Source organism: Arvicanthis niloticus, chromosome 5 (genome assembly GCF_011762505.2).
Source record: "Arvicanthis niloticus isolate mArvNil1 chromosome 5, mArvNil1.pat.X, whole genome shotgun sequence".
NCBI classification, from domain to species: Eukaryota; Metazoa; Chordata; class Mammalia; order Rodentia; family Muridae; genus Arvicanthis; species Arvicanthis niloticus.
The window spans coordinates 42,825,497-42,852,876 of NC_047662.1; the positions used below are offsets into that span (position 1 = coordinate 42,825,497).

Consider the following 27,380-nt stretch of genomic DNA (forward strand, 5'->3'; position numbering starts at 1 on the left):
GCATAAGGACAATTATGATGAAAGAGGTTTTTGTAGTCATGGGAGACAGCATCCATTAAATCCATCCCATGCTTGAAAGACAACCAAGAGCTGCCACCAATCCAGGAATGTGTGATGCTTAATACTGCAAGACTACTGCGGGGCCCAGGTGTGATGCTGCAAGCCATGCTGGTACTTCACTGGGTACCATAGGGCCCTGGACCCCTGGAACAGCGGAACTCAGAACAGTGACATCTTCTCAGCTTTGGGAAGGACTCATGTATTAGGGTGACTGAGGTGTCTCTAGATGACAGAGAAGGCCCGAGTATGCTGTCTAGCGTGGACAAGGAGCTTCAGTGTCCCTTCTGAAGAAGGGGCCGCAGAGCTCTCTCCCTTTCACCTCTGCCATGTAGACTGTGCTGGGACTGTATCTTTCTTGGTGGCTGCAGCTCAGCGGGGGAGAAGACCCTCCTGAGAGCATTTCTGAAGTCAGGGAGGGCTGGTACAGAGGGGGTGAGTAGGGAACTTAGCCCCCTCAATCTCCTACCAAGTGGGATGTTTGCCTTCATCTTTTCCTTGGGTGACACTGACATGAAGCTCACTTCTAGGCAAGCTCTGCAGACTAGACGGGGGTCTGTTGTCTGGGCTGGATGCCAGAGACAGGAGACTTAGGCAGGCCATGGTGCTCTCAGGACTGGTCTTCTCTATAGGCTGGGGCCATGAGTGGGTGTGGGTTCCCCTGGGCTCAGTGCTCTCTGATGGTCTGTGGGGTGCCTTGTACCTCTTGCTTTACCAGGTTGTTGGGGCCCATGGTGTCTTTGACTTGCATACCATATAGTCCAGACAGCAGAGCCAAAGCTGGCTGAGGGCAGAAGGTGAGAAGGCTAGACCTCTCTCTCTGTGTGTATATGTGCATATGTAAATGTGTGTGTGTGTGTGTGTGTGTGTGTGTGTGTGTGTGTGTCTGTCTGTCTCTGAGTACCTTCCAGACTTTCTGCTCTTCTTCTTTGGGACTATCTCTGCCTAGCTTGCTGCCTGTGACTGGCCTGGGGTCTGTAAGGACCGCTGTATAGGATTGGAGAAGAAGGTTTCCATCCCCAGAGCTGTACCCAGGGCCTCCTGGGCACTGGGCTCTTCATTGCACTTCCCTTGGATCTTCTGAGGCTGAATCCCAAAGTAGAACCAAGCCTTCATGTCTAGTTTCCAGTTTTTAATGTTTTCTTGTAAAACCAAAAATATAAAACTTGCAGGGATGTGGGAAAGAGGTTCTGTACATTGTATATACACGAGGTCCGTGATTTGAGAACCTTAGGGAGAGAGAGGAAGATACAGTCAAGGAACTGTCAGAGGGCCACAGTTCCTGGCAGGCAGCTCTGAGACCAGATAGCCCTCCAGGTAGGGAAGTGCCCCTGTGGTGTGGCCTCTTGTGGGAAGCACCATGGCGGATGGATAGCACCATGGATTGCAGGTGAAGTAGTGTCAGGAGCTGGGCAGGCAGGCATCGCAGCACCCCTTCCTTCAGGTGTCAGTGTAGATGGACGGGATGTGACTCAGGCAGTGGTCAAAGGCCCCATTGGGGAAGAAGCCACAGTCTTCGGGACCACTGGGTACCAGGTCTTCAGATGGCTGTGGCTGCAGAGCTGGGGGACACGGAGTTTCTGCCAGGGCCTCGTAGCCTGTGGGCAGAGAGCAGAGTGTCAGAGTGGGGGGGGGGGGGGCCGAGGCTGGGCTATGTGACTCATTCTACAGATGGGGGTGCTGGTGACCTGGGTGGAGAGAAGACATGGGGTCTTGCACTCCAAAAAGTCCAGGGGAGCTGGGAAGACAGGCAGACTGGCTTGGCACACACTTCCCCAGTCTTCGATTGTGGTATGGATGGAGGGAGGGAGAGAGGGAGAGAATGAGGGAGAGAAGAGGTGGGGGAAGGGATGGAGAAGGTGGGGGCATCGTAGCTCCTACTCTTAGAGGTTGGTCCCCCTTGGTAGAAGGAACTCAGCTCCCCATTCTTCTAGGTCCCCCCACCAGACTCACGATGCATCAAGAGGGGAGCCAGCATTACTGCAACTTAGTAAGTGATCATTAAGCCCAATTAAGTTAACTTCACAGCAGTTTTGTAACATGGGACTCACTACCTTTATAATGAAAGAGTGGGCTCAGAGATGGGCAGATGTCTAAGGTCATACTGCTAGCAAGTAGGGGGCTGGCACTTAAATGCAAGTCCACTTGGCTCTAGGGACACCTGGCCTTTCTGGAGGACATGTTGCTTCCACAGTGAGGTCACTGCTCAGGGTTCTTACCTTGAAGCAGAGACCTGAAAGGATCATCCTATCCAATGTCCTGACCCTGAACTGCTGTCATGATTCTATGTGGCTTTGGTTAGTGGGTCTCAGTCTCCCACATCTATAAAATGGGTATGGGGTGAACTGTCCTGAAACCTTTTGGCCCATATATTTGTGTTCATCCTGGGACTACTAACATTTTTATGGGAGGTGGCTAACAGTGAGACAGTCAAATACAGTTGGAACAGGTGCTGGGGACAGATTGGAAGAGGTCCCTCTCTGTACTAATGTCAGACTGCTGAGTTAATATATCCCCCCAGAGTTGGGGATGGGAGCACTGGATGGTGACAACCAACAGTATAAGCACAGAGTTGGTACCTAACCCAGAGGTGGCCTGCACACAGCCCTGTCATGTGTATATGTGGGCCATATCTACCCACAGATGCATGGTCACTGCACTCAAATACTGGTCCACATACATCCAAGCATAGCATCTGAAGCTTGATGAGCACATGTGTGCATGTGTGCATGTGTGTCACATGTGTGCATGTGTGTCACATGTGTGCATGTGTGTCATGTGTGCATGTCTGTGGAGTCAGATGTGAGTCTCAGGTAACAATGTGAGAGAGGTATGTAAACATCAGTACACCATAAGAATACACGCATGTGCCATGGGTGTTCCTCAAAGTGCCCGGAACCACCTGGGCCAGCCCTACATGTATGCAGATGTGCTCCACAAAATGGCAAGGGAGAACACAGACACAGAGCCCACACACAGCCAAGGCCCCAATGATGATGGAGCCACAGGTCTGTGTTTACTGGTGGCCTCCCTGCCTGGTCCCGCGTCCAGTGTCTGGGTTTCTGTTCTCCACTGTGCTGCTCACATGCTATTCAAGAGCCCTCTATAGGGCCTCAGCTTCTCCTTGGTCTGAGCCTTAGGGTCTTCACTAGATCTGGACCCTGGGGCTGACTTGGGCAGGGGTTGGCTTAGTTAATTCAGAAGGAGGAGCTACCCATCAACAGGCTGCCCAGAGTTCTGCTCTGCCTTCTGGATAGAGCCTGATTCCAGCTCTGGGCAACATGCAGCCCTCCCTGTCCACAGCTCTCTGTACCTAACAGGGCTAGAGCATCAGGTTTCCCATCCCCTGCACTCTCAGACCCCTGGTCCTGCAGGGAACAGGCATGCCCCAGGCCCCACCTCTTCCTGTTTTTCTCCTGTGAAGCAGGGATCAGCTGTATCTGTAGAGTTCAAGGCTGTGCTGAGCCAGAACTCAGCAAGTGCCTAATTAACACCCAGTATGAAACACCATCAGGACCATAAGTCCCAGTCTAATTCAGAGAATCTAGGGACTGACGGCATTTAGATACAGCTGGGCAAAGCTATGTCATGAACTCAGTCATTCTAGCAAGGGTGTACCCTAGCTCAGGGAGACTGTGCTTCTCCAGGCTTCTGCTTCTATCTCTACATGGGAAGCCTTATCACATAGGGCTGTTAGACAGACATGAGGCAGTGGACAAAGTCCAAATGGGCTTCAGGGAAGGGAGGTGTTGGGAAGCTTACCTGGGGCAGATAAAGGTGCGCTGAGGCTGGAGTAGGTGTTGGGTCGCAAGGGGTTGAAACCGTGGGCATCACCCACCAGTCCATCCCTAGAGGCTGCTGGCTCAGTGGTCCGGTAGCAGTCAGTGTAGGGGAAGCAGTTCTGGATGGAATGGAAACTGCCTTGGTAGCCTGCAAGAGGAGGCAGGGATGGCGGTGATAGACAGAAGCACCCGGGTCATTGAGGGATCAGCCCCCTTGTCCAGTCCAGGCATTGAGGGTGGGAATGAGGAGAGAGCACAGGAAGGTGGTCTGCTAAAGTCTGTGGTTGATACTGGAGACACACAGAGGGATGATTGGCCCTCCGCCTCCCATAACCACCACACTCACCCAGTCTTCCTCCAACCAGCAGGCCTCTCCTACCTATCATTAAGGCAGGAGACCAATGTGGTCCTTGGAACCCAACCTGCCTCCCCCAGGCCCTGTGTCAGTCCTTTGGGTCACAAGGGGTTGAATGAGGCTTACCTTGGGGGCTGGGCAGAGGTGGTGGTGGGCTTTGGAAGGATGGGTAGGTAGGCTTGCTAGGGACCGTGGAGAATGACTGTCCCCCTGGAGACTGACTCTGGGAGGCTGGTGGCAGCGGTGGGGGACCAAGCCCCTTCAGTGGGCTGACCATAGGTGAAAGGAGACCAGGTCCCAGGCTGGAGAGAATAGAGTACCATATGACTTCAGAGCAGCCAGGACAGAGGCACAACCCAGGGCCTCAGCACCTGCTCTAATTTACAGTGCCATGACCATGTCTGTGAGCCTCCTGCTACAGCTATAGTTTAGTTGAGAACTCAGTACTCAGGTCTGCCAGTAAACAAGGAACAGAGATGTCTATGGCCTCAGAAATCCACAGACCAGAGTTTAAACTTCTGGCAGTTTCCACCAGACACAGACCTTGGGATGCTGGGAGCTTCAGTTTTCCTGCAGGGTGCTGTGTTTACCTGACATGCTGCAGCCGTCACTACCATGGGTTAAATACCATCCACCCCTGCTGGCAACCAGCCCTCCAGTTGAGTGCCACTATGGCATTCTGGATGAGGGGTGGAACAGACCATCTGAAGTCTGATTCATTCAGTCCCTTTTTTAGTTCAGGAAAGCAAGGTTCAGAGAAACTGCACAAGGCTTTCTGTCCCCATGGCCACAAGGCATTGGTCTCACAGGTTTTGATGAGAGTATAATCAAAACCATGTAAGCAAATGACCCAGCACAATATGCACACGTCCCCATTGATAAATGCTGCAATGGGAAGAAAAAGTAGCTGGTGCACCTGACATGCCGCAGGCTAGCGTCTTACTGCACTGTGCAGTGTATTTCTGAGAGCCTCTCCTACATTCCTGCTGTGTCTCCTATTGTTCGGCTTCTGTGATGGGAGGGTTACCACCTACATTCAACGTAACTTAAGGGATCCAGGTTCAAGCCCGTGCTCTTTGCTCTTGTGAGCTAAAAATGCAGGCCTTCAGAGAGATGCAGGGTGCCTTGAACGCAGCCATGTTGAAGCCGTGCTCCCTGACTTCACTGCAATTCTTACAAGCCAGGCTCCCAACTCAGGTTTCCATCCTAACCTGAGTTCTGCTTACAGGATTTTGGGCTTAGGGACTCTGAACCCATGCTCAGGCTTATAGCCTGACAGTGCATGCATGCACTGCAGAGGGGGTGAGAACAGTAGCCAGGTCCCCAAGGCTTCAGTTTGACTCATGGCATTTCCTGGACCGTCTATATCGATGGTTCTCAACCTGTGGGTCATGACTCCAAGAGATTGCATATCAGATATTTACATTATAATTCATAGCAGGAGCAAAACTTACAGTTATGAGGTAGCAACATGGTAACTTTATGATGGGGGGGTGTCGCAGCACTAGGAAGGTTGAGAACTGCTAGTCTATAGTAAAGCAGACAGTAAATTCAGGACCCAGGCTGGACTCTAGGCTACCTTGTCAAGCAAGGCATATTATCCTCACCCTCTTACTAGAAGTTAGATTCACCAGGCCCACTCTGGATAAGTAGGACTGGGTGGCAGATCTTAGGGACACACTGGCAGCCTGCTCCTACAGTCTTGCCAGTACACTGCCATCTTCCACCCACTTGAGATGTCACTGTCTGAAGTTCAAGAGCCAAGTCCTCATTGACTCTCTGGGTTTAACCTTTCCAACTATTAATGTTTCCATACCATGGGAGACAGGGTCTCCCTCTGTGCACTGCCAACTTCAAAGGCCGGGCCACATTCTCCTGGTGGATGTCAAGACATGGTAGATAAGAAGTTCTTTCCTTCATAACTGTGTGGTGTCTGGCTTGTCCCCCTCCTCATCAGAGTATCTAAAACCCAGCTGTGCCTTGCAGGGAGGTCCAGCCATGATCTTCTGCATAACCAGAGCCCACAAAGGTGCCTGGCATGTGCCAAACAATCACCAATATCCACAAACAGGTTCTTTTTGACACAGAGTCTTACTGTTTAGCCCAGACTGCCCTTAAACTTACCATCCTCCTGCCTCAGTGTTCTGAGTGCTTATTTTCAGGTGCATGGCCAACATGCCCTGCCACAAAGTAGCTCTCTAAACCCACTGATGAAGTACAATGCAGAAGCAAGCCTGGGTCTGGGGGAAGCATGTGCGACTTCAAGGTTTATTTTCTCTGTCTAGACCCACCATAAATTCTGCTTTGCCGCCTTCACAGCCCGTGAAATTAAACAGAATGCAACTGCGCAGAGCCAACACACAGGCTGGTCCACACCACTCCAATGGCAAGAAAGTCACCTGGAGCCAGGTACCTCTCTGGAACCAGGCAAGTAACTCCAAATGCATGCTTGAGGCTCGGGTGAAGCCTATATAAGTTACCTTGGACCTGGCTGGTAGCCCCAGGGCTCCATACCTTCCTTGTGCAAGGCTGGGAAAGAAACCCACCAAATTTGGTGTCTCCTCTGAGCCAGGGTAAATACATTTGGTCATGAAGTCAGGCCCTCTTAGCATATTTTCGAGTGAATCAGATAATTCTGTCAAGCTATTTAAACGTCCCAGCAAACCGCTGGGGAGCCCCGAGTGGCCAGTCCTTGTTGATTTTGGCAAGCAGGGGAAGCTGAAGGCCTTCCCGCCCATCTCTCCTCTGGGGCTGAAAAAGAAACCCATTCAGGCCAGCCCCAGGCTGTGTCAGCCATGGGGCCTTTCTCTCCAGCAGGCATCCGGAACCCGGGCGCCTGGCGGCTGGGGACAGCTCTCGCCACTCTGCAGGCCAGGGTGGGCGGGTGGGCTCCGGTCCTGTCTTGTCATCACTCTGCCTCTCCCTGTAGGCATTCCTGATGGGTACTTATGCCGGCGGCAGGCGGGTGATGAATGAGGCCAAGCCACCCGCCCAGGCCTCTGCTTTAATGTCTTAGTTGAGGCTGGCCACTGGCTAAGCAGGTGGCCTGAGATGAGGACAGAAAGGTCAGGGGAGACTAGGGAGGGGACCTGTCCCAGGTGACACAAGCAACGCCAGGCACGGGTGGGTGGTCCTCACCACGTTCCTGGAGAAGAGCCTTTTATTGCCTTTTACAGAGGAAGAGACAGAGGTTCAGCGAGAGCCTAAAATGTTGGGTTCCTCTCGCCTAGCCGGGATCAAGCCTGTGCCAACTGCTATCTGGGTTCTCTCCATAACTGCCCAGCCTTAACTCAGGCTGCCATCTCTTATCCCAAGCCCTCTGCTGCCCCTCACCATGCCACTGGCCTGGCCTAACCTTTAGGATACCTCTATCACTGGCTTTCTGTCTGGTTCTGGCAGCCTCTCTCCAGCTCAGGGTCTCACATCACGGCCCCTCTCCATCCCAGCACATCTCAGTTCTCACCATGCCTGTCTTTGTCCACGCTGCTCTTTTCCATCCCTGCCCACCTGCCCCTGGATCCTGGCTTAGCACGGCCCCTGTAGGCAGCCCATGTGGCCCACCAGCTTCCTTTCTGGGCCTCCGCAGCCCTTTCTGCTCCTCTCCCATACTGTGCAGCATCTCTTCCCACAAAGCCAGCACTGGCCCAGCACTGGGGCTGGGCAGCCGCTCACTGGGATCAGGAAAGAACAGATGAATGAATGGCAAGAGGGCCCAGGGAGGAGCAGCGAGCCACAGATGTGGTAATAAAGCCAGACTGATCCTAGGCGTACAGTGGTCAAGGCTATGCAGCCTTGGGGAGGGAGGGCATGGAAGGAGGAAGTTGCTGGGGCCAGCCATACCTGGAGCAACCAATTCAAGCAAGTCACTACTGGTAATAAACTAAGTAGGTGGGTGTTGGGGACTGGGACACCCTCTGATCATGTAGGAGGACAGCAGCATGTTCCCAGAGCCAGCCAATAGGGCAAGGAGCACACTGAAGACAGTGACCCTGTGGAAGGCTCCTAGGCTTTCAACGGGACCCAGGTCGGCCTCTCTGTGGAAAGTCTGGTATCAAATGTCCAAAGAGCCAGGGAGATAGATGCTGGAGGAGTACCCGTGAGAGCCTGGTTGCAGCAGAATTTTCTCAGAGGCTTCTGAAGGGAGGATGTGGGTGGCTAGAAGACTGAGTACCAATACGTCTGCCTCTGGTGGTAGGGGTGTCCCTGGGAGTCACCAACATCTTACACAGAAGGTGGTACAGAACACAGGCCCCAATCAGTGATGCATAAACGTAGGCTGCTGTCATCAGTCACAACGGATTGTGTGTGGCTTACCTGCCTGCCCACCTCCCACACAAGTGCTCAGGTATGGCCCCTGATGACTGGCTTGCCATACATACCCATCCCTGGTGCTCTCAGCTGTGGGTAGAGGGGACAGGTGGTGGTGGGAACCAGTGGTGACCTCCAGTGGGTGGTGCCTGGAAGGGATGTCATGGGAGGGGGACAGGATGCCTGAAGCAAGCCCATTTTGTGGGGTGACGGAGCCAGGATACACACCTGCAAGGAACCAAACACATGTTACTGGGCTTTGGTCACTTGTAAGGGTAAGACCATCTCAGGAGCCATGACTGTCTGCTTATAGAGAGAATGACAAGAAGGACACTCCACCAAGAGCGGTGATGGCAGACAAGATTGTGGCTGACAGAGTTGAGGTGGGGGATGACACCTCAACTGCAATGGCAATGACAGAGATAATGGTGGAGGACTGTCAGAGGTGTGGTGTGGGAAACTTGTTTGGAGTGAGCTGCTTCAGATCTCCATGGGGCTATTGTGGAAAAGCAGGGCATGGCTCTGTATCTTCAGAAGCAGGGGGGACCTTAAAATGGAGAGAGAAGCTCAGGGCTTCGGTAGAACCTTCTGACAGCAGGGCTTCACTTGCATAAACTAAACCTTGCCTCTGCAGACACAGGCAGGCAGGCAGAGCCTGGGACTCTACCATGACCATCTGCAGAGGAATGGCTGAATAGCTGGCCTGGACAGGCTGACTCTGGAGGCTCCTAGAAGGCCTACTATGGAGAGTTATCCAGGCTGTGTATCCTACGTGACAGTCCTACGTGGGAGTCACACAGTTGGGCTAACAGACCAGCAGCTCTAGGTCAGAGTCACATGTTGGTCCAGAGTTCCAGCTGAGGGTCTGGGGACCATAGAGAGCAGTATTGCCAAGGAGCCCCTGTCAGGAGAGGATGGCCCCTCTTCCGGGCACAAGGCCTGCACTTTATCTTGTGGTGCTGGAGATAATATCTAGGTCCCCATGCATGCTAGGCAAGACCTCTATCACTGAGTCACATTGCCAGCTCCAGGGTAGAAGGTTTCAGATGACCCCTACGTCACCTGAAAACTGATAGGACCAGCTTTGCCCTCTCGTTAACCTAGTATGCTTATTTGAATGGAAATACTAATGTTCTTGAGACCAAGAACATGGATTCTTCATCAAGGTGACAAGGACTTTCCCTTATGCGTTCAGCAGTGCTGGTGCAGTGTCCACTGGCTGGCCAGTCTCCCCCTGCTGGCTATTACTTCTTAAATGTTCTAGTTGTAAGGGTGTTGGGGACAGGAGCTCACACCTAAAGTTTTTTAAGACCACTTAAGGTCTAACCTGGGAATACCCAGGTTTCTTTCAGGGTGAGCTCAGCTGCTTAGTATTCTAAGGCTATCTCATCCTAGACCAGACTTTCTGACCAGAACCTACAGGAGGCTATTATCAGGGCATTCAGTGAGGCGGGGCCACAGGCCTGAGGCGGCGTCAAGGAGCTATGATAAAGTGGCTCCAAGGCCTTTAAGCTGCCACTATGGGATAGCAGCACTCTGCCTTGAAGACCCCAAGATGACTGTGGCTAGCTAGCACTAAGAAAAGCCCCATTATTAGGCCATCATGGTTAGTAACTATGGTATCTATGTACCAAGTTTCTCCGTATGCCTAATCTGACAGTTTAGAAACTCAGACTCCTACACATCACGCTCCAAACGGAGAGGCTGCCTATTTGAGGCAGAGGCTTCAGCTGAGCTGGGGTCTAAAGTGTCCAAGAAGGATCTTGGCTCTGCTGCAGGCATTGTAACCAGCTATCAAGACACCCAGACTCCGGGCAGCCACCGAGCACCCTGTGGCTGTCCTCTCCAGTGCTGCCTCTGTGCCTTAAGACCCCTACTGCCAGGGTTAGCAGTGCTGCCCACCCACTGCTGCCTGTCCTGGCCATGCATCCTCCTGCCTTGGTCAGGTGGTACCTGGAAGGGAAGACCGTAGGAGCAGCATGGTCTACTGTTGCTTAGCTTGCTCTGCTTTGCGCTCTCCTCAGTACCCCCTTGCCTGCCATCTTGAATCAATTTTGAGGTCCTGACAGCTGGGAAGGCTGATAGGTCCCTCCACCATGCTGACACCCACTTCTCACATCCTCACTACTTGTCATGGCACCCTCAGGGGGCTGAAGACATGCCTGCTAGGTAAGTGTCCCCTCCCAATCAGGCAGTGACAAGCTTACATCATCGCTCCCTCACCCCCTCAGTTTTGGACTCTTCTGCTCCTCCTAGAATCTGTCCCCTGCCTTTGTTACTGTCCTAGCTGATGCTCTTGTCTTTACTGTCCCAGATAGATGCATGGCAGTGACGGAACGCGCACATGGACAGTGGATGGGATGGAAGATCAGGTAGGGACTGGGCTGTAGCCTCCCCAGACCACACCATTTTGGTCTGTAAGGCAGCAACATCAATCATCAGCCATGAGCACTTAACCTCTGGCCCAACATCTGTTCTCAACTGTGCCTTAGGCGTCTGTGTGCAGCCCAGCCCCAGGGAGCGCCCGGCAGACTATCCTTCCTGCTTCTTGCTGGGTTGGTGAGCCAAGGCCGGTACCATAGCAGGTATGAAGAACTGTGTGAGATGGCCTTGACAGAGCTGTAGGAGACATTCAACGAAGAGCAAGGCCTCAGGGACACAGTCTGGGCTCAGGGAGGCAGCCCCCAAGCGAAGCGAGCAGTGGGAAGCAGCTATAGGTCCCGAATAGCCATCGGGGTGCATTTTCAGCTTTGTCCTTACAGCAGGCACAGGAGGGGCACTGAGGAAGACTTGATCTCATTTATACTAGGCAGCAGGCAGGCAGGCATGATACCAGCCAGAGGCCTTCCACCTGAGAGTATGTTGGCGGGTTTGTTTCTCAGTAATGTACCTTGTAGCTGGGGACTGGATAAGATGCCATCTGCTAAGAGAGACAATTACTGCAGTCCCTGACCCTCTGTGAGGACAAAGAGGCTCCTGGGCTGACCCGCTGCTGCTGATCTAGATGGGTTAGCTCTTTTTGCCTGGTGAGTTCTCTCAAGGTAGGCACATGGGGGCTGTGGGAGCCAGGGCCCCAGGCAGCTATGCCCCCATCAGTGAGCCCCTCTCTGGAGTCCTCAGTTTGGGGTCCCAGCAATAGAGAATAAGCTCCTTCCTGACCCATCTAGACCTGCAGTTTTGGGATTTGGGTACCTAGCTGGGGTGTGTGCATCCCTTCTCCTTGTATGTACCTTGAGGCATCCACACACAGTAGGACCACAGATCTGCAGATGGATGAAAACCTGTTCTTCCAAGGCTGTCTGGTGAGGGCCCTGACATGTTTTAAAGTCCGATACTACTTCAGTGTTGGGGGAAAGAATATAATTAGAAAATAAAAAATACTTTAAATGGTTGGAGTAATTCAAGAAATCCCAGAGGGCAACTGAGCTCTCTGCTCTGAGGCTGTGGTTTCCTCAGGGGTGGAAGGCACAGCCCAAGAACCTCCCACTGAATCTAAAGGCCATGCTGCCCACAGCTGGGCAGTGTTCCCAAGCCATGAAGCCAGAACTCTTGCCATGTCCTGAGTATGCCCTGCAGCCAGCAGCTGCTGTTCTTGCTGGACCACTGGCTATAAGTGTTGCCCACATGGGCCTTTAGGGTCAGGCCCAGAGAGCCCTATGCTGGGCCACAGAGCTCAGCAATGAGTAGGCTGTGCTTTTGGCTAAGCTGCCCACCCCTCTCAACGCCTCAGCTTTCTCTTCTGAAGGAGTCTGAGCACTGAGCAAGACCTCAAGTGCAGATTGGGGCTGGTCGGGTGCTTGCTTCTTGGAGTGCCTCATTATGGATGAGTCGTAGGTAGACGTGCCACAAGGAAGAACTGGCTTACACTCAGAGGGGTAGATTCTTTTCACAGTATTTCAGACAGGGCCACATGTCCCCCAAGCCTGGTTCTGCATGTGTCCCAAGCTGGGTGCTGCTGACTCGGGGATGAGGCAGACTCAGGCTTTCTCCAGGAGTTCCCTACCACAGGCTGGCTGGGGGCAGAAGGGAAACTGATAGCCCCAAGGAAGACTTCCAAAAGAAGGGGATAAGGAGGCAGGTTCTGAGAGCAGGGTAAGAGCCATCATGGTGAAGGAAGAGGGGAAGAGGGCTTACTGAAGTAAGGACAGATAGGTGCTCAGAGTGCATCCAGGAGGCCCCCATCAGACTAAGGGGGAGTGGGCGCCATCTTATGGCAATGGGGGGTTATCATGAGCATCTGCCTACATGGAAGAGTTGTGAGAAGACAACCTGAAAGTGCAGGGAGGGGAGGTGGGCAGAAGCAATGGAGTTCAGGAGACATCGAACCCTGCAACAAGTCTTACCCATGTGCCCTTGGGGCCCATACTGTGCCGGAGTCCTCCTGAGGAATGCTTGGCAGAGAAAGGGCCCACTGCCCTGGCCCTGCCTCAGGCGAACATACCTGAGAGTAGCTCCTGGCTCAGGGTTTGGCTGCTCTTCCCTCTGCTGGTCGGCAGAGGTGTGGATGCTTGGAGCTGCTGCAGTGCCAGACACTCGGACAGAACGTCAGCCTCTGGATCGGCGCCCGTGTGCAGCTGGGAGGCAAGAGGTGAGAAAGGGTGGGTGTCAGGTCACCACCCACAGCACCCCTGGCTTCAGGGGACAAGGCTGGATAGGCAGCAGCCTTAGGCAGGGCCGTCTTTGCGGTACTGATGTCCTCACGGGGAAAGTGGGCTAACGGACACTATAAGGACTTTCTGAGAAGAGACATCAGCACAGGATTTGATGTGCAAGAATTTTACTAGAGGCTGTTCCCAGGAGGAAGCAACGCCAGAAAGGCTGGGCATACCTTTAGCCCACTGAACCAGGTTAGAAGGGAGGGAAGCCTCTCAAGCTCGAGTCGGGGTCCTGTGTCTCTTGGGAAGGGTCTCCTTGTGGTCTCTGAGGGGTCAGCTTTAGAGGTGTGGCCTCAGCATAACCTGGGAGGGATGGTCAAGGGCAACTAGTGAGCCTGTGCAGCTCTCATCAGGACAACCTGTGGTGGTAGGAGTGATGTTGCTTAGCAACTGTCCCTTCACCCATCTCTCCGTCCATCTTCCCTGTCACTATCAGGGACAATGGAAAGAATCCAGGGTTGGTCCCCAGCTCCATGCCACCTCTTACTCCCTGTGTGTTGGTGGATAAATAACTGCTCTGGGTCTCACACACCTTGCCTGTATTCTGCAGCAGTGACTGCCTTTACCATTGCAGCCAAGGCTGGTAGTGAGGCGATGAGTGAGAAGATGATTTGTGAAGCACTGTGGGTAGGGTTGGCTGGGCTCCAGCTGCAGGACTCCTACAGGGTCACAGTAGTGGCCCAGTGGATTGCTGTGTGGACCAGAGCTGTCTGGCTAGCAGTGACGCTTGGCTGGGACCAGGTCAACCACACCTGGAACACCTTGGAGTATCTATCTATACTTCTCCAGGTGGAGCTAAAACAGACAGGGTGGAGCTCTCAAGACATGGGGTGACAAGAGGACAGGCACCTGCATGGAGGGTGACCCTTCTCCAGAGGAATCCCAAAGCTCAGTCAAGAGTCAAGGCTCTGTCCAAATGATCACTATACCGGGTCAAAACAGGTACTGAGGAAGCCAGAGCCTTGCCAGTGTTCTCGGGCAGCTGAGAGGCAGGCCCCAGGGGCTTACCACCTTCCCAGGTGGAGGGAGGCAACGCCAGTCTCACACTGGGCTCTCAGCGCCTGACCCAGCAGCTGTTTTCCATGTAAATGAATTTTCTGGCAAAAGAGGGCCAAGGCATGTTCTTGCAGACCGCAATGTCGATTGGATTAGGAACAGCAGGAGAGGAGAATTAAGGAAGAAAAGCATTTCTAATTCTCTCCAAAATGCAGCAGGGCTGCCAAGGGCTTGTCATAATACAAGGGTCGCCTTACCCAGAGAGATCCATCATCCCCGATGGCTCTAACGGATGCTTATTGTTGGGAAGTTTGCAGATCTGCAGCCCAGGTCCCTGGGGGCTCAATGTGAGCCAAGCACAGGCCTGGGAAAACCAGGGCAGGATTCTGGTCCTTAGGCACCAGTGTGCTGGGGACAGCAGCCTCCTTGGCACCTAGTTCCAGCCTATGGAAGCCCGAGCCATCCCTTGCTGCCCTGAGGCCCCTCTGTAGAGGGCAGTGTCAGGATCTGGCACTCCAGCTGTCTGTTCTGGGCTGTGTGACTGGGCTACTTCATTAACACCCTGAGACTCAGTTATCACGTCTCTGAAATGGACATAAGCAAGGGTCCACTTGCAGGATGACATGTATAGTACATACACTGAGTTGAGCCACTGGGTTAGCAGCTTGTCTACCATCAATGTGTCCCCTGGGGTCCTGATGCCCCCCAGTTCCCAGCCCAGGCCTCCATCATTTTATCCTGGGACATTTCCACTCTCTCCCTTGCTCCCGGTGTAGAGCTCTCGCACCTTCCATTTCACTCTAAACGTCTCCACACAGCCCCAGAGGCATCTCAAGGCTATGTCATCCCTCCCACCCCTGATGGCACTGAATGTCTGCTGGACACAGCTCAGCTTAGGCAGGGCTTCCAGCATGTGGGACTGCCCATCTGTGTATAGAGTACACTGGTTCTGCATGAGCCTTACCTGACTCAGCTGCTCGCACTCATGGCAGTGTCCTCCCCTTCTGTGTTTGTGAATCTGTGCCCCGTCACTCAGTCCTCACCAGCAACCATGGCCCAGCCAGGAACCGAGGAGCAGGAAACACAGAAACATAAGGGCCACCAAGCTAGTAGTGGCAGACTTTGCAGGTGGGACCAGAGGTCACACCCCTCCCCTTTGTGGTTCCTGGTGCTTTTTTCCTGAGACCTTTCTGTTCTCATGCAGATGGGCCAAAGCCCTTTATCTGTGTCAGAGATGACCTCCCTGTTGTCATCATTAACATAAGGCAAGGAGCCTCCTCTTGTCTGCCTCACAGCACTGGAAATGGGTACCACGTCTTTTGTTTTATACTTGCAATGCCTAGCCCAGGGCTGAGTATCAATGCCATGGCTAAGTTGTTGGTTGGTGGGTGAATGTCTATCGACTTGGGGTGATAGGGGCAGGGTTGTGGGCTGGTATACTGGGTGGAAGGCAGACATGGGCAGATGGAAGAGCAGTGGGTATTTATGTGTGTAGAGAGAGCTGTGCACACAGACATGGGGTACTTGGTCTGATGCTGGACAAGTGGCTGGGATTTGAGGTTTCTGCAGAGATGGTACTGTGTTTGTGGCCACCTACCTTCTTACGCACCTGCTGCTCTTTGGCTGAGTGGGCCTTCACATGCTTTCGGAGGGAGCTGGGGTCCGTGTAGCGCTTGGAGCAGCCAGGGATCTGACAAGCATATGGCTTCTGTAACATCAAAGGGGAGTGAGGGATAGGTAAGAGGCCACTGTTGAAGGTAAAGGTCCCTTATGTGACCTGCCATGGGAAGGGTGAGTAGATAAGGGGCAAGCTGCAATCTGAAGGCTACAGATAAGGGGAGGTCATGTGGTTTGGGGGAGGAGAGGTGCCATGTCCCCATTCTGCCACCATGTTGGGAGTACAGGCCAATTGGTTCCTGTCTGCAAAGGGGGACTTACTGAACCCTATAGATCTTTCTAGCACAGCTGCACAGAAGCAGTACATGGAGCAGGGGTATACAAAAGGTTGTCCTGGGCAGGAGAATGAAGAGAGGAAGAGGGGATGTCCCAGGGCCAGCCTGGATGACTGTTGTTAGGCAGGTCCAAGTGGTACTATGGCCACAACAAGCAAGGTCCTCCTTCCAATGACTGGGGGTGAGGGAATTCACCTCAAAGAGCACAAGCTGGGGGGCCCCGAAGGCTGTGCTATCTGCATGCATATGAGCTAAACCATTTCCTATGACCATCCCGCTGCCCTTGAAGACCAATAGGGGGCTCTAAGCCAGTCCTTTGGTTCTGTTTAAACTCCTGCCTCAGGTTCTCCCCTGCCTCCCAGATCATAATCTCCTCCCATGCAAAGTCCCAGAGCTCTTGTCACAGTGCAACCATGGTCCTGCCTCTGTGCACCCCTCCATGGACCTCTGATAGTCAGGATCTGGGTCAGTGCCTGGCACTGACTGGGGTCCCCTCCTACCATTGTCCTCCTTTGTATCCCACAATGCTCCTCTTACCCCACCCAACCCATGTCACCTCCTCTTTACCCTTGCTCAGATCCTGTCTTCTGGATTGACCTGAGATTCCCACAGGCCACACTGTCCACCTGTGCTGCCAGTCTTCCCATTGTCCCTCTGCAGTCCCAGTGAAGGACCCATCTAATCTGCCCAGGCTCCAGAAGACCAGCGAAGGGCAACTTACGGCCCTACATGTATCTCACATCTCAGGGACTTTCAGTACTTGGGGCTCCCAGATACTACTGAGGCATGAAGTTCACAGGGCTTCCTATTCGAAGCATGTGGACTGCCTCCTGGAACTGCAGAGGACGGAAGACTGTGTTTAAGAAATGGTACCTCTTAGAGTAAGCCCCAGTGACGGCATGTCCAGTCAGACACACCAAGTGGAGCTACCCATAAGCCTCAAGGCATTTCTTCCCCTGCAGGGAAGCTGGGAGAGGTGCCCACCGTCCGGGTGTGGAGAAGCAGAAAGAGATGACCATAACCATACCTTGGAGCTGCCACGGAGATTGCCAGGTTAAAGAATGGAGAACAACAAAAAGAGAGAGACAGTGGTGAGAAGCTGACTAGGCCAACAGGAAGGCAGGGGCGGGAAAGGGAGGCCTGCCTGGGACTGCCCACCACCTGCTTCAGCATGCGAGTCCCACACGTTCACACAGCCCCTCACATGAGACCCGACCTCGGCCCTAACACACACACACACACACACACACACACACACAACGTTCTTTCTGAGGGGCCCTACCCAACCCCAGAACACTCTCCCATGAGCCCTGCCCTGCCCTGAGCTGGCTGGCCCCAGGCCTTGTCCCTTGGGAATGCTGATACAAATCCACACGCTTTGGTCAAAAAGCAAACAAACAGCTCTGTGTGGCAGGCACACTCGCTTGGAAACGGGGCAACAAGGCCCATCTTTGTGTTTGTTTTTCCAGGGCTTGACGTGTTTCGAACATTCCTTGGGCCCAGCACCCTTGAGCCCTCAGGAAACCCCGTGGCTATCCCAAGCTACCAGCCAAACCCTAGGCCCGGAATCCCCATACAAGCTCCAAGACTGGGGCTGTGTTATTCCTGTTGACAAGGCTACTCTTCCTTGTCTGTACAGAGCTCTCTGACCTGGACATGGGAGACAGTTCTGTCTCTGAAGGCTTCCTGGGCACAGCACTGCTAAGTACTGGCCACTTGTGGTTCCCTCTGAGTCCCATACCCCCACACCCACCCATGAGAACTGCTCTAGTTCTATGGAAGATGTCACACCAGCAGGTGTGTGTGCCTCTCTGTTAGGGGACTATCTTCTCTCAGAGCCTCCAAACAGTCCGATCAAATAAACAGAGGCCCCATCCTGCTGACGGGGAAACTGAGGCCCACACTGGAACAGTGGTTGCTAGGGCCAATCCCACACTGGTGTGGCAGGCTTTGGCTGATATAACAGACTAGGAAAGAAAGGGCTGCCTGGTTTGCATGCAGGCCTCTTATCGGCCCCCTCAGCTGTACTCTCTATTCTCAAGAGGCAAACCTCTTACTACTAAGAAAACAGAGGTACAGGAAGTAAGGGGGAGTTCTCATTCCAAGCTTTCTGACAAGTGGCAGAGCCAAAATCAGAGCCGCAGCCTGCCTTCTCCAGTCTGTCCAGAGAACTGCCTTCCTGCCATGGGCCCTGTGTTCTCTGATGCCAGGGAGAGCTGGGACTGAGGCTGGGTCTCTGTGAAAGGTCCTGTGTGTGAGCCTGACCCACTGCTGACTTGAGGGGTGCAGGCTAGGACATGGTCCAGCAAGAAGGAGCTGCCCATGCTGTCTAGGCAGAGAGCTAGCTGGGTGTGAGTGGGGCTTGGTGTCCCCCAAACCCATCAGAGACTTCTTAGACAGATGAAAGCCTAGGGTAACCCTGTGGGCTTGTGTGAGCCTGACCCTCAGGGGCTATGTTCACTCATCAATGAGAAATACAGTAAGGGCAGGGGTAAGAAAGGAACCGGAAACTAGAGAGGCCATGGGGACATTCCCCAGGCCTGGGCAGAGGCACTGTTGGGTGCCTTGTGGCTTCTTCAGACAAACGTAGGTGGTGCTGCAGTATAAGCTGCATCTCTCAAGGGCAAGCGCCAAGGACCCCACGGCTGAAAAGGTGACTGAGGAGAAAGGCTTGGAAGCTCACTTCAGGTCTCAGCCACTGACAGCACAGTCTCTAATGGTGGGGACCAGGACTATTCCTTGCCATTCTGTTCCTTCTGCTTAGACACAGCCCTTCAAGCTTTTCCAGTAAAGAGCCCTGGACTCAGAGTCAGCCAACTGTGCATCTGGCTCTGCCCCTTGCCTGCCGTTGATACAGAAATGATCTGACTTGGGTCTCAGCTTCACTTGAACTGGGGCAGGTATGTCATACTATGGGGCTGGAAGAGAGAGGGGGCACGGTCCAGGGTCTGGCCTGGCTCCAACGTTTCCTGTGATTTTTCCTCTCACTTTTCTAAATCTGGGTTCTCAGCTGTGAGACACGGGGCTGAGATCGGAGGGCTGTGTGTCTTCTTAGATTTGACTTCTACTGTTTTATGGCTTTCAATGTATGCTAATAGGTCAGTTAGTCTCTCGGGCCCTCATTTTGTCATCTATGTACTGAATGGGATAGGTTGATCTATCGAGTGGAGCCTAGCCCCATCCCATCTCCCCAAACATACGCAGCACAGCAGAGAACTGCTCTGAAGTCCAAACGTGTGTTCTTCCAGCAGACTCCAGCCTTGTACTGTACACACGGTTGGGATCCTCCCAAGATACACGCCACTCTCCCTGTGAGACTGGCATGAAGACTGAGTCTGTCACCTCTGCCAGAGTCAGACATGCAATCGTGAGCACGCACAGGACCCCTAACCCACTTCTCTCCTGTGTCACATGGGTCAGGGACCCTGGTGGCAGTATAGCGACACCTGAAAGTGCTGCTGTGTTAACTTCTGATGTCCTTACTCACATAGGGGAAGTGTGGAGCGACCTGGGACAGCGCTGTGGGTCTCTGCTACCTGGCATAGAAGCAAGGGCAGGGAGGCGGGAAGAAACACAACACTGGATGTTCAGGCTGCTGTGGCAAGATGCTGGCTCTCATGTGTCACCAACTACAGCTCCTTAAAGGAGAAAGATAGCCTATGTACTGTCCCCAAGTGAGGAGGGGGAGAGCAGCAAGTGGCCTGCTCAGGATGCAGATGCAGCTGGCCTGCCAAAGAAAGTATGTGGAAGTGAATGAGGGCACCCACTTTCCCATAAAGACCCTGGGGCCTGGGCTGGTACCCATGGGTCAAGTAGCGTAATCTCAACTGGCCCTTGTTAAGTTTGGTCTGCCCATCTTACATCCTCACTGAGGACATATGGCCATACCCAAGTCATTTGTGTTTGCTACAACCGAAGGACGATAGAAAAAAAAATCTATCTACTTAGTGGAAAGGGAACCTACTAGTCATCCCACAATACAAAGAACACGCCCCACACACTCCTGCCCTGAGTTACCTGCGCTGTGTGACAGGGCCTGCAGGTCCAGGCAGAGACTCTGCCTGGAGAGTGGGGTCTGTGTGTAGCCCTGCTCCACCCCTACCTCCACATTCAGGTCTACCTACCGTGTCGAGGTGGGTGCGTTGGTGCTTGGCACGGTCGCTGGAGTTACTGAAGGCCTTCTGGCAGCCCGGGTGCTGGCACAGGTATGGTTTCTCGCCTGTGTGGCTCCTCAGGTGGATCTTCAGGTTCTCCAGACGGGAAAAGGCTTTACTGCAGCCTTCGAACTGCAGGAGAGGCTGATGAGGGAGGCCCTCAGCCCTGAGGGCCCACCCACATAGAAACAGCACCCCTATGCATACCTGGCCCAGCTCAACTACCTGCTGTCCTCCCTAAGCCTCTGAGAACACTGCCCCTGAGAAGTGTTCAGGGATAATTAAGTGGCCGGACTTAGAAATTGCTAGGGTGGGACAGGATGACCTTTCTGCTTTTGACCTTGGAAGTAACAACCCACACAAGCGCCAGCTTTGCATCCTGAGTTAGCAACTCCAAGGCAGTATGTCTGAGCATGGGACCCCAGAAAGTGGAAGCCCAGCCTGGAGTGGAAGGGCTCCATCCCTGAGAGGCTCTGGAGTACCCTGAACTCTTGATGTATCTGCACCTCTCCAAGTGAGGCTGTGACTATCCATCAGGGACGATACAAAGATGACAATGAATGGCAAAGGGTACCATCTTTGATAGCTACTGTGAGACCAGTGACCACACATGTACACTGAAGTGTCACTGGGTCACGTGTCATTTAGCTGTCCTATGCCTACCATCTAGTAGGCTGCTTGTTAGGTACTGGACACGTAGCAGAGACAGTACGGCTGTCAGGTTCCTGGCAGTGAGTGTGTGAAGAAACGAGTCACAGTGGGGACAGGAAGAAGAGTATGTGGCCATTGCCCACCCTGCCCATCCTCCATGGCCTCAACTGCGTGTCCCTGCAGCCTCCGCTGAGCCTGGTCCTCTCTTCCATACCTTTGACTTATGTACGTCCTCTCTGCCTCCTGCCCTGGTCTCCAGACAGCTGCCCTAGAGCCCTGACATACCAACAGAATCCAGTGGTCCCTCCTTACAAAGCTGCCACCTAGCATCCTATTCCTGTGCCATTCTCCCACCTGCCTGCCTCTCTGCCTGGCCTCCTGTACAGCTTTTGTTCACGCATGTCCCTAAGCAAGGAAGGTCATCATCCAACCTCACCATCCAACCACCCCCTGCTCAGGCTTCAAAGTCCAACTCAGAGGCTGGCTGGCTGGGTGAGGAAAGCAGCAGACTCCAGCCTTTGGTGTGGTGTCACCTACTGCCTGTCCATGGCAGCTGGCCTTCCAGCTATGTACATTTCAGGGTGTGGCGGAGGTCCATAGTGGCTGGAACCTATTGCTCCAGCATGGTGCTGGTGTTTAGTTACAAACCTCTGAAGCACGTGACATCAGTGTCTTCTCAAAAACATTGGTAAAGTGAAGTGACCTGCCCACCAAGGTCACATGACACAGCAAAGGTGGTACAGGCCAAATGTGATGTCAAAGCCTAGGTAGAGTGACTATGCTTGCTGATGTCCAGTGACTACTGAGGAGGAAGAGATGGAGCCTCCTGCAAGTCCAGGGCTGACACTCCAGCCATGAGCACCTAACCCAGGTTAGAACAGATATGACTCCAGCCCTAGGCACTACGTCCCCCTGTGCTATAGTATAGCAAGCAGCCAGGGACAAAGAGGGCCATGTTTCCTGAGGGCTAGGCCTCCAGAACAGTTCTCCTACACCCCTTCTCTAGGCTCCCCCTCAAGGAAAGGACGTTGCTGAAGGTTCCGTCATCTCCCTCTCCCCTAAGCTGCCACCTATTCTTTAATGTCTTTGCTGACTTTAAAGGTGCAGTACCTGATGGCAAGTTTGGGGCATGTCTGGAAAAGCCTAGGGGCAGAGTTAAGATCCTGTGATCCATCTGGCTTATGTTCTTATCCCTACAGGGGTAGGCAGCTTAGTCTAGGGAGGCTCCGTATGCCTGGTGATTTCTAGCTTGGGGACATTCATTTAGATAAAGCAGCTCCAGCCTACGCTGGGTTAACCAGGATGTCAAGGGAACTCAGACATCGGTACTGCCCTCTAGGAGGACAAGACCACACAGGAGATACACATGTCATCAGAAAACATCATAGCCAAACTGTCAGAACAAGAGAGCTGTAGGCTGTGGCAGCACAGACTGGTCCCTTCAGCCAGCCTGGGACCCATACATGAGATGTCTCAGAGTGAGTGAGGACTGTCTCAAGCTTGGAGAGACAGGAAGGGTGTGGAAGGCACAGCTCCTGCTCATACCAGCACTCATGTCTTCCCTCATCCCACCAATGCTCCTGGGAACCCATCACCACGACAGCATAGCCCAGTGGGCTGACAGGACAGTGGCCACACAGGGTAGGCTGAGGCTCCAGCACATACAAATGGCACAGGTCCTCCATGGAGCCCCTCTGTACTTGTATATCTTGTGCCCTGGGGAATTCTGGGGGAGGGTGGTGTAGGGAGTCAGAGTTAGGCTGCCCTGCAGCTCAGATGACAAGCTGACAAGTTTACAGTTCACACTCGGGACAGTGGAGATCATGGCAGGATGGATCAGATGTATACTCTGGAAATTGGGGGCAGGGCCAGACACCCCCTCTGGGAACTCGGGGGACAGAGTCATATATGAATTATGAGAATCAGAAGGGACAGGGAGGGAGGAATGGGGACGGTGCCAGGTATGCACATAAGGAGCCACCTTTGGCTGCTAGTGGCAAGTGGGACTTGGAGAAGAGGCAGAGCAGAGCGGCTGCAGTCACAGAGGACCACTGAGTTCCATCAAGAGCAGAGGCCATGGCAGAACTTCCTGCACAGCCCCGAGGACAAGGTCAGAGACAATGGCCCCTTAGATACCAAGTGGGTCACAGTACATGCTGCTGCTTGGGTCAACCTGGGTTTCTAGTTACGAGCCTGCTGCTTTATCAGAACAAAAGGAAATCCTGAATGTGGAATAGACAGTGGCATTGTCTCCCTGCTCACCAGCAACAGCCTTGTGCCAAGTTCACCCCTGTGTGATGAAGGACCCTGGGCAGCATCAGGGTTTTTCTCAGCATCCACTTTGGCCTTCAGTTGCTGACTAGTTTAGGGAAAAGGCTGCTGGAGGAGACCAATAACTCCCAGCTGTGTGATTTCTCTACTTCGCAAGAGTCTGTTAAACTCTGGGGATCAGTTTACCTCCTTCCCGCCAGGGATCTATGGATGCTTGTCTGGGCTTCAGAACACCTGTTTCCCCATCCTTGCCTTTGTTCAGATGGTACCTCTCCTGGGAAGTCTTCCCTTCCCACTCTGACAATTTAATGTATACATTTTTTCAGAAATCCAGGATCTATGTTAATGTCTTCCAGGATGGCCCCAAATGTCTCTCCTACCCCATACAGCCCACACATCAGCTGTGGACAGATGACTCAGAACCTGCCAGGAGTCTCCATCCGGAAGGTCTTTTCTAATATGTTCACGAAGCCTCGAAGGTCCTTCCCCCCTTAGCAAATGCATGCCTCTGTTGCTTAGGCTTCACCTCCTAGGAGTCTTCCCAACCCCACTTGCGTTTGTGGTGGAAGGGTTTGTGTCCTGGGAGTGGCCTGTTAGATGAGGCCAGAGCCGGAGAAGAGGCTGGGAGTGACCATCGGGTCAACATTTGTGCCTGGCTCCAATGGGCCTGGTGCTGCCACAGCATGCTGTCCTCGTGGCCTTCTGGGTATGTATAACTCTGGCTCGTCAGATGAGGGGCCGAGGCTCAGCGGCACAGAGCACACTGATTACAGATATGGCCTCTGCTACAGACTATCCTGCCAACTATTGGCTGCTCACTTCTGGAGTGATCCCAGGCAAGTTCCCCCATGGGTCTCAGTTTATCTGTAAACTAGGGGAATGCCACTAACCTTACCGGATAGGAGTCCTAAACAAACTAAAACACAGCAAGTTCTGATCTTGTCACTGTCACTGCTGCTTAAGGTCCCAGACCAGGTTAAGTGGCAGTTGGCCTGAGGCAGTTTCTGGCCTGCTGCACCTCTAATAGAGCTGTTTGTGCACATGTGCATGTATGTGTCTGTCTGTCTGTCCTCCCATTTCCCCCTACCGAGTCCTCTTCTTACTCCTCACCCTCTGTAGCCCACACCTGGCTAATACCCTCACTATACTCTATCTTCCAACAACAAAGGCCCCAGATGCCTTACTGTCCCATATAGAGCAGTAGCTGCCGAGAGCTCTAAGGGGTGGAATGTGGGGGTCTTCCAGTTGCAGAGCTGGGGATTACCAAAGCCTTCCTGAGGGGCTGAGCCCTGATGCCTGGGTTTTGACAAATGAGGTGTCAAATTCATCTGAGGGAATTCATCTCAGGGAGAGAGCAGGCACAAGCACTGGAAGCTGGAGCTGCAGGGGCACTGGGGTTCTAGAGAGCTAATGAGCCAGCATCAGGGAAAGCAGAAACTGGAGCTAGGGGCTGTCTCTGATCACACACGGTGAGCAAGTGAGCTCTGGCATTTCTGACCCTGAAAAACTTTACAGAACACTATTGTGTTATAACTACCATAGATAATATGACACCAGGCAGCTCATCTGGGGTACTCCAGCCTGGCTTCTGCTGATGGGACCACCTTTCTACCCAGATGCTCAGCTAGGAACCTGTTTCCTTCTCATTAACCTCAACATCCAATCTGCCAGTAGCCCACAGAGGCACCATCTCTCTAACACCTCTGCATACTTTCTCCACCCATTGCAGCATGACTCAACCTGGGTACTACAGAGCTGCCTGCCTCTTCCCAGTTCACTCCCATGTGGCACCCAGAATGAGGACTTAGCATCTAGATAAGGATGCCCTTATCCCTCCTTGCTACAACTGGGCTCGGCTCCCTCACATGCTATTATACATACATTTTTACCCTGCATTCTGGTCAGTATGATCTGGCCCTGGTGATACTTGACAGAGCCATCAGCTTACATACCAGTGTGCCAGCATCTTGTGTAGTGTGGTACCAGTCCATCCTCTATGTACCCTGAGGGAATGCTCTTAGGTCAGTTCATTTTACCTGTCAAGAGCCCAGATATTTCCTGGGCACACAGGGAGGGCGCTGTTTGTGAACCAAAGCATGCATGTAGCATCCTGTGGGCCTGGTCTTGATGCCATCAGTGGCCTTCAGCAGCTCCATGGAAACCTCTTGTTCAGGGTAAACTTAAACATGCTGTTCAACTAAACCAGATATACTCCTGGTTCATCTAGCCTGAAGCAAAGGCTCACACTCATGGGGATAGAGAGTGTGACTTTTGGGGAAAAACTACTTGGGATGTCTAATAGTCTCAAAACATGTCAAGATAGGTGGTTATCAACCCTGAAATACATCCCAAGAGTGATTGGGGTGAACTCAAAATACGAGGTGTCTGGCGATGCCCCACACACCCACCACTGGCTAGTGCTATGTATGTTTGTTTCACTGAATCAAGGCAATATACCCTGCTGGGGAAGTGACTTCCCAGCCTCACCCTGCAGATGACAGAAGTGAGGTTCAGAAGGGTGATGTCAACATACATAGCCAATCAGAGCTGGCCTGGAGTCTGACTGACACAGCTGCACACCCCTAAACTCTAAGCCCAGTGCCCCGAGGTACTCACAGAAGACCTAAACCAGGTCGTTACTCCTGTGATTACAAACTGGGCCCAACATGGGTTCTGATTCTCAGCAAATCCAGGCCCGGGCTGATGGTGGGACCTGCTCTCTGTGGTGCTGCCACACAGAAAGGGAAACCCGGGAAGCCTAGTGGAGGGGAGAGCGGGGCTGATCCACAGAGCACAGAGTCTTGAAAGGCCCTGTTCCCACATGTGGGGTGCGTTATGAAAGAAGATTAAAATAATGGGGGAAAATACCCCGGGAACCGTGAAGCCCCGGACCATCTGGAGTTTTATAGTAACAGGCAGGGGAAAATCAGCCTAATTGAAAAAAGTCCACTGCAATCCATTACTGCTGCGTGCAGCTCACAGTACGGAGGGCAGGAGATGAAAGACAGGGGAGCCATTGCTGGAGCCAGGGAGGGGGTAACATCTTCCCCTCCAGGCCCAGCCCAAAGACCCTTCCAGTTCTGAGTGTGGAGCGGGGCTAGTCAAAGCCCAGGACCTCTCAGGCCCTGGGTTAGGCTTAAAATCTGCAGGACTGGTTAAGTTCTTAGCAAGTTGCCTTCTGAGCCTTTCGCTCATGGGTAAGGGATAAGACCATGCAGGAGAACCTTCTGGGTGGCGGACACAGTTGGCTCTGGTGATGATGTCTTTCTCTGTGGCCCCTGGAGAAGAATCAAGGGCTATGCCTCGCACATAAAGTGTAGGACGACACCATGCGTAAACTCACATAGGACCATATATTTGGGCAAGTCATATTCCATTCCTGTCCTCTCTAAATGGTACCACCACAAATAGCTCTGAGGAGTAAATACGTTGATAGACCAGAGTAGGACCTGGCACACAGTTGGTGCCTAATGAATGTCAAGCTTCCTCCCTGCGGCTCACATGGCCCAAGAGGAAGGAAGGCCCAGTTTCTCATGCTCTAATGAAGAAGCTGGATGCAGAGAATAAAGAAGAGGTTTGGGAGAATGGGGCGTGAGGCAGGGCAGGGAGGAAATGCCTCCAGATTTGGCATTTGCCAGTGACTTGCTTCTAAACAAACACATTTCTGGTTTAAGGGTAAAAAATATTGGGTTACAATAGCCTGGCAGGCCATTCAGAGATCAACTTCTCATTTTTGTACAAACTTTTAAGTTACTTTACAATGATTTAGATGGGAGAACTGTGCGGTGCCAGATCCTTTTCCAAGATGTCAAACAATGCTGTGCTTGGCCAGCTTTAAAGGCCAGTCATCCGGGAATTGAGGGCCACTCCTCAGCCCCTCACCCTGGGAGAGACTCAGGCTGGCCCTGAGTGAGCGTACCAGCCTATGATCCCCTTGTGGCTTTCACAGGGTTCTCCAGAGCCCCAGGCTTTGCCAGTCCTCTGGGGGATGGTCAAGACATGAAGGGAAGAGACAAACATAGAAGGCTTGGGGATGTGGGGCTGAAGGACACTGGTCTGGGCTCTGCCTCTAGGCTATGAGGCATCTGGAGGAGAGTCTAGTCCAATTTTGGGCACAAAGAATAAGTAGGTAGCTGTATGCAGTAGGGGACTCTGCCCTGCAGAAACTGCTACATACCTGCGACCAGACCAAACTCCCT

At 53.0% G+C, this 27,380-nt stretch overlaps 1 protein-coding gene across 3 annotated transcripts in view; it reads right to left on the bottom strand.

The window, feature by feature from the left end:
- Positions 1-1,174: 1,174 nt before the first annotated feature.
- Glis1 (GLIS family zinc finger 1) overlaps positions 1,175-27,380 on the bottom strand; it is a 189,034-nt gene continuing 162,828 nt past the window's right edge. For 2 of the 3 annotated variants that reach the window (XM_034502808.2, XM_076934528.1), the window contains exons 4-10: positions 20,230-20,391; positions 15,751-15,861; positions 12,944-13,076; positions 8,574-8,730; positions 4,321-4,496; positions 3,820-3,987; positions 1,175-1,655 (exon numbers count right to left, since the gene is read on the bottom strand). In XM_034502808.2, the coding sequence (XP_034358699.1) occupies positions 1,498-1,655; positions 3,820-3,987; positions 4,321-4,496; positions 8,574-8,730; positions 12,944-13,076; positions 15,751-15,861; positions 20,230-20,391 (1,065 nt within the window). In that variant the 3' untranslated portion in view covers positions 1,175-1,497. The remainder of the gene's footprint in view (positions 1,656-3,819; positions 3,988-4,320; positions 4,497-8,573; positions 8,731-12,943; positions 13,077-15,750; positions 15,862-20,229; positions 20,392-27,380) is intronic. The other variant, XM_076934527.1, reaches the window with a different exon arrangement.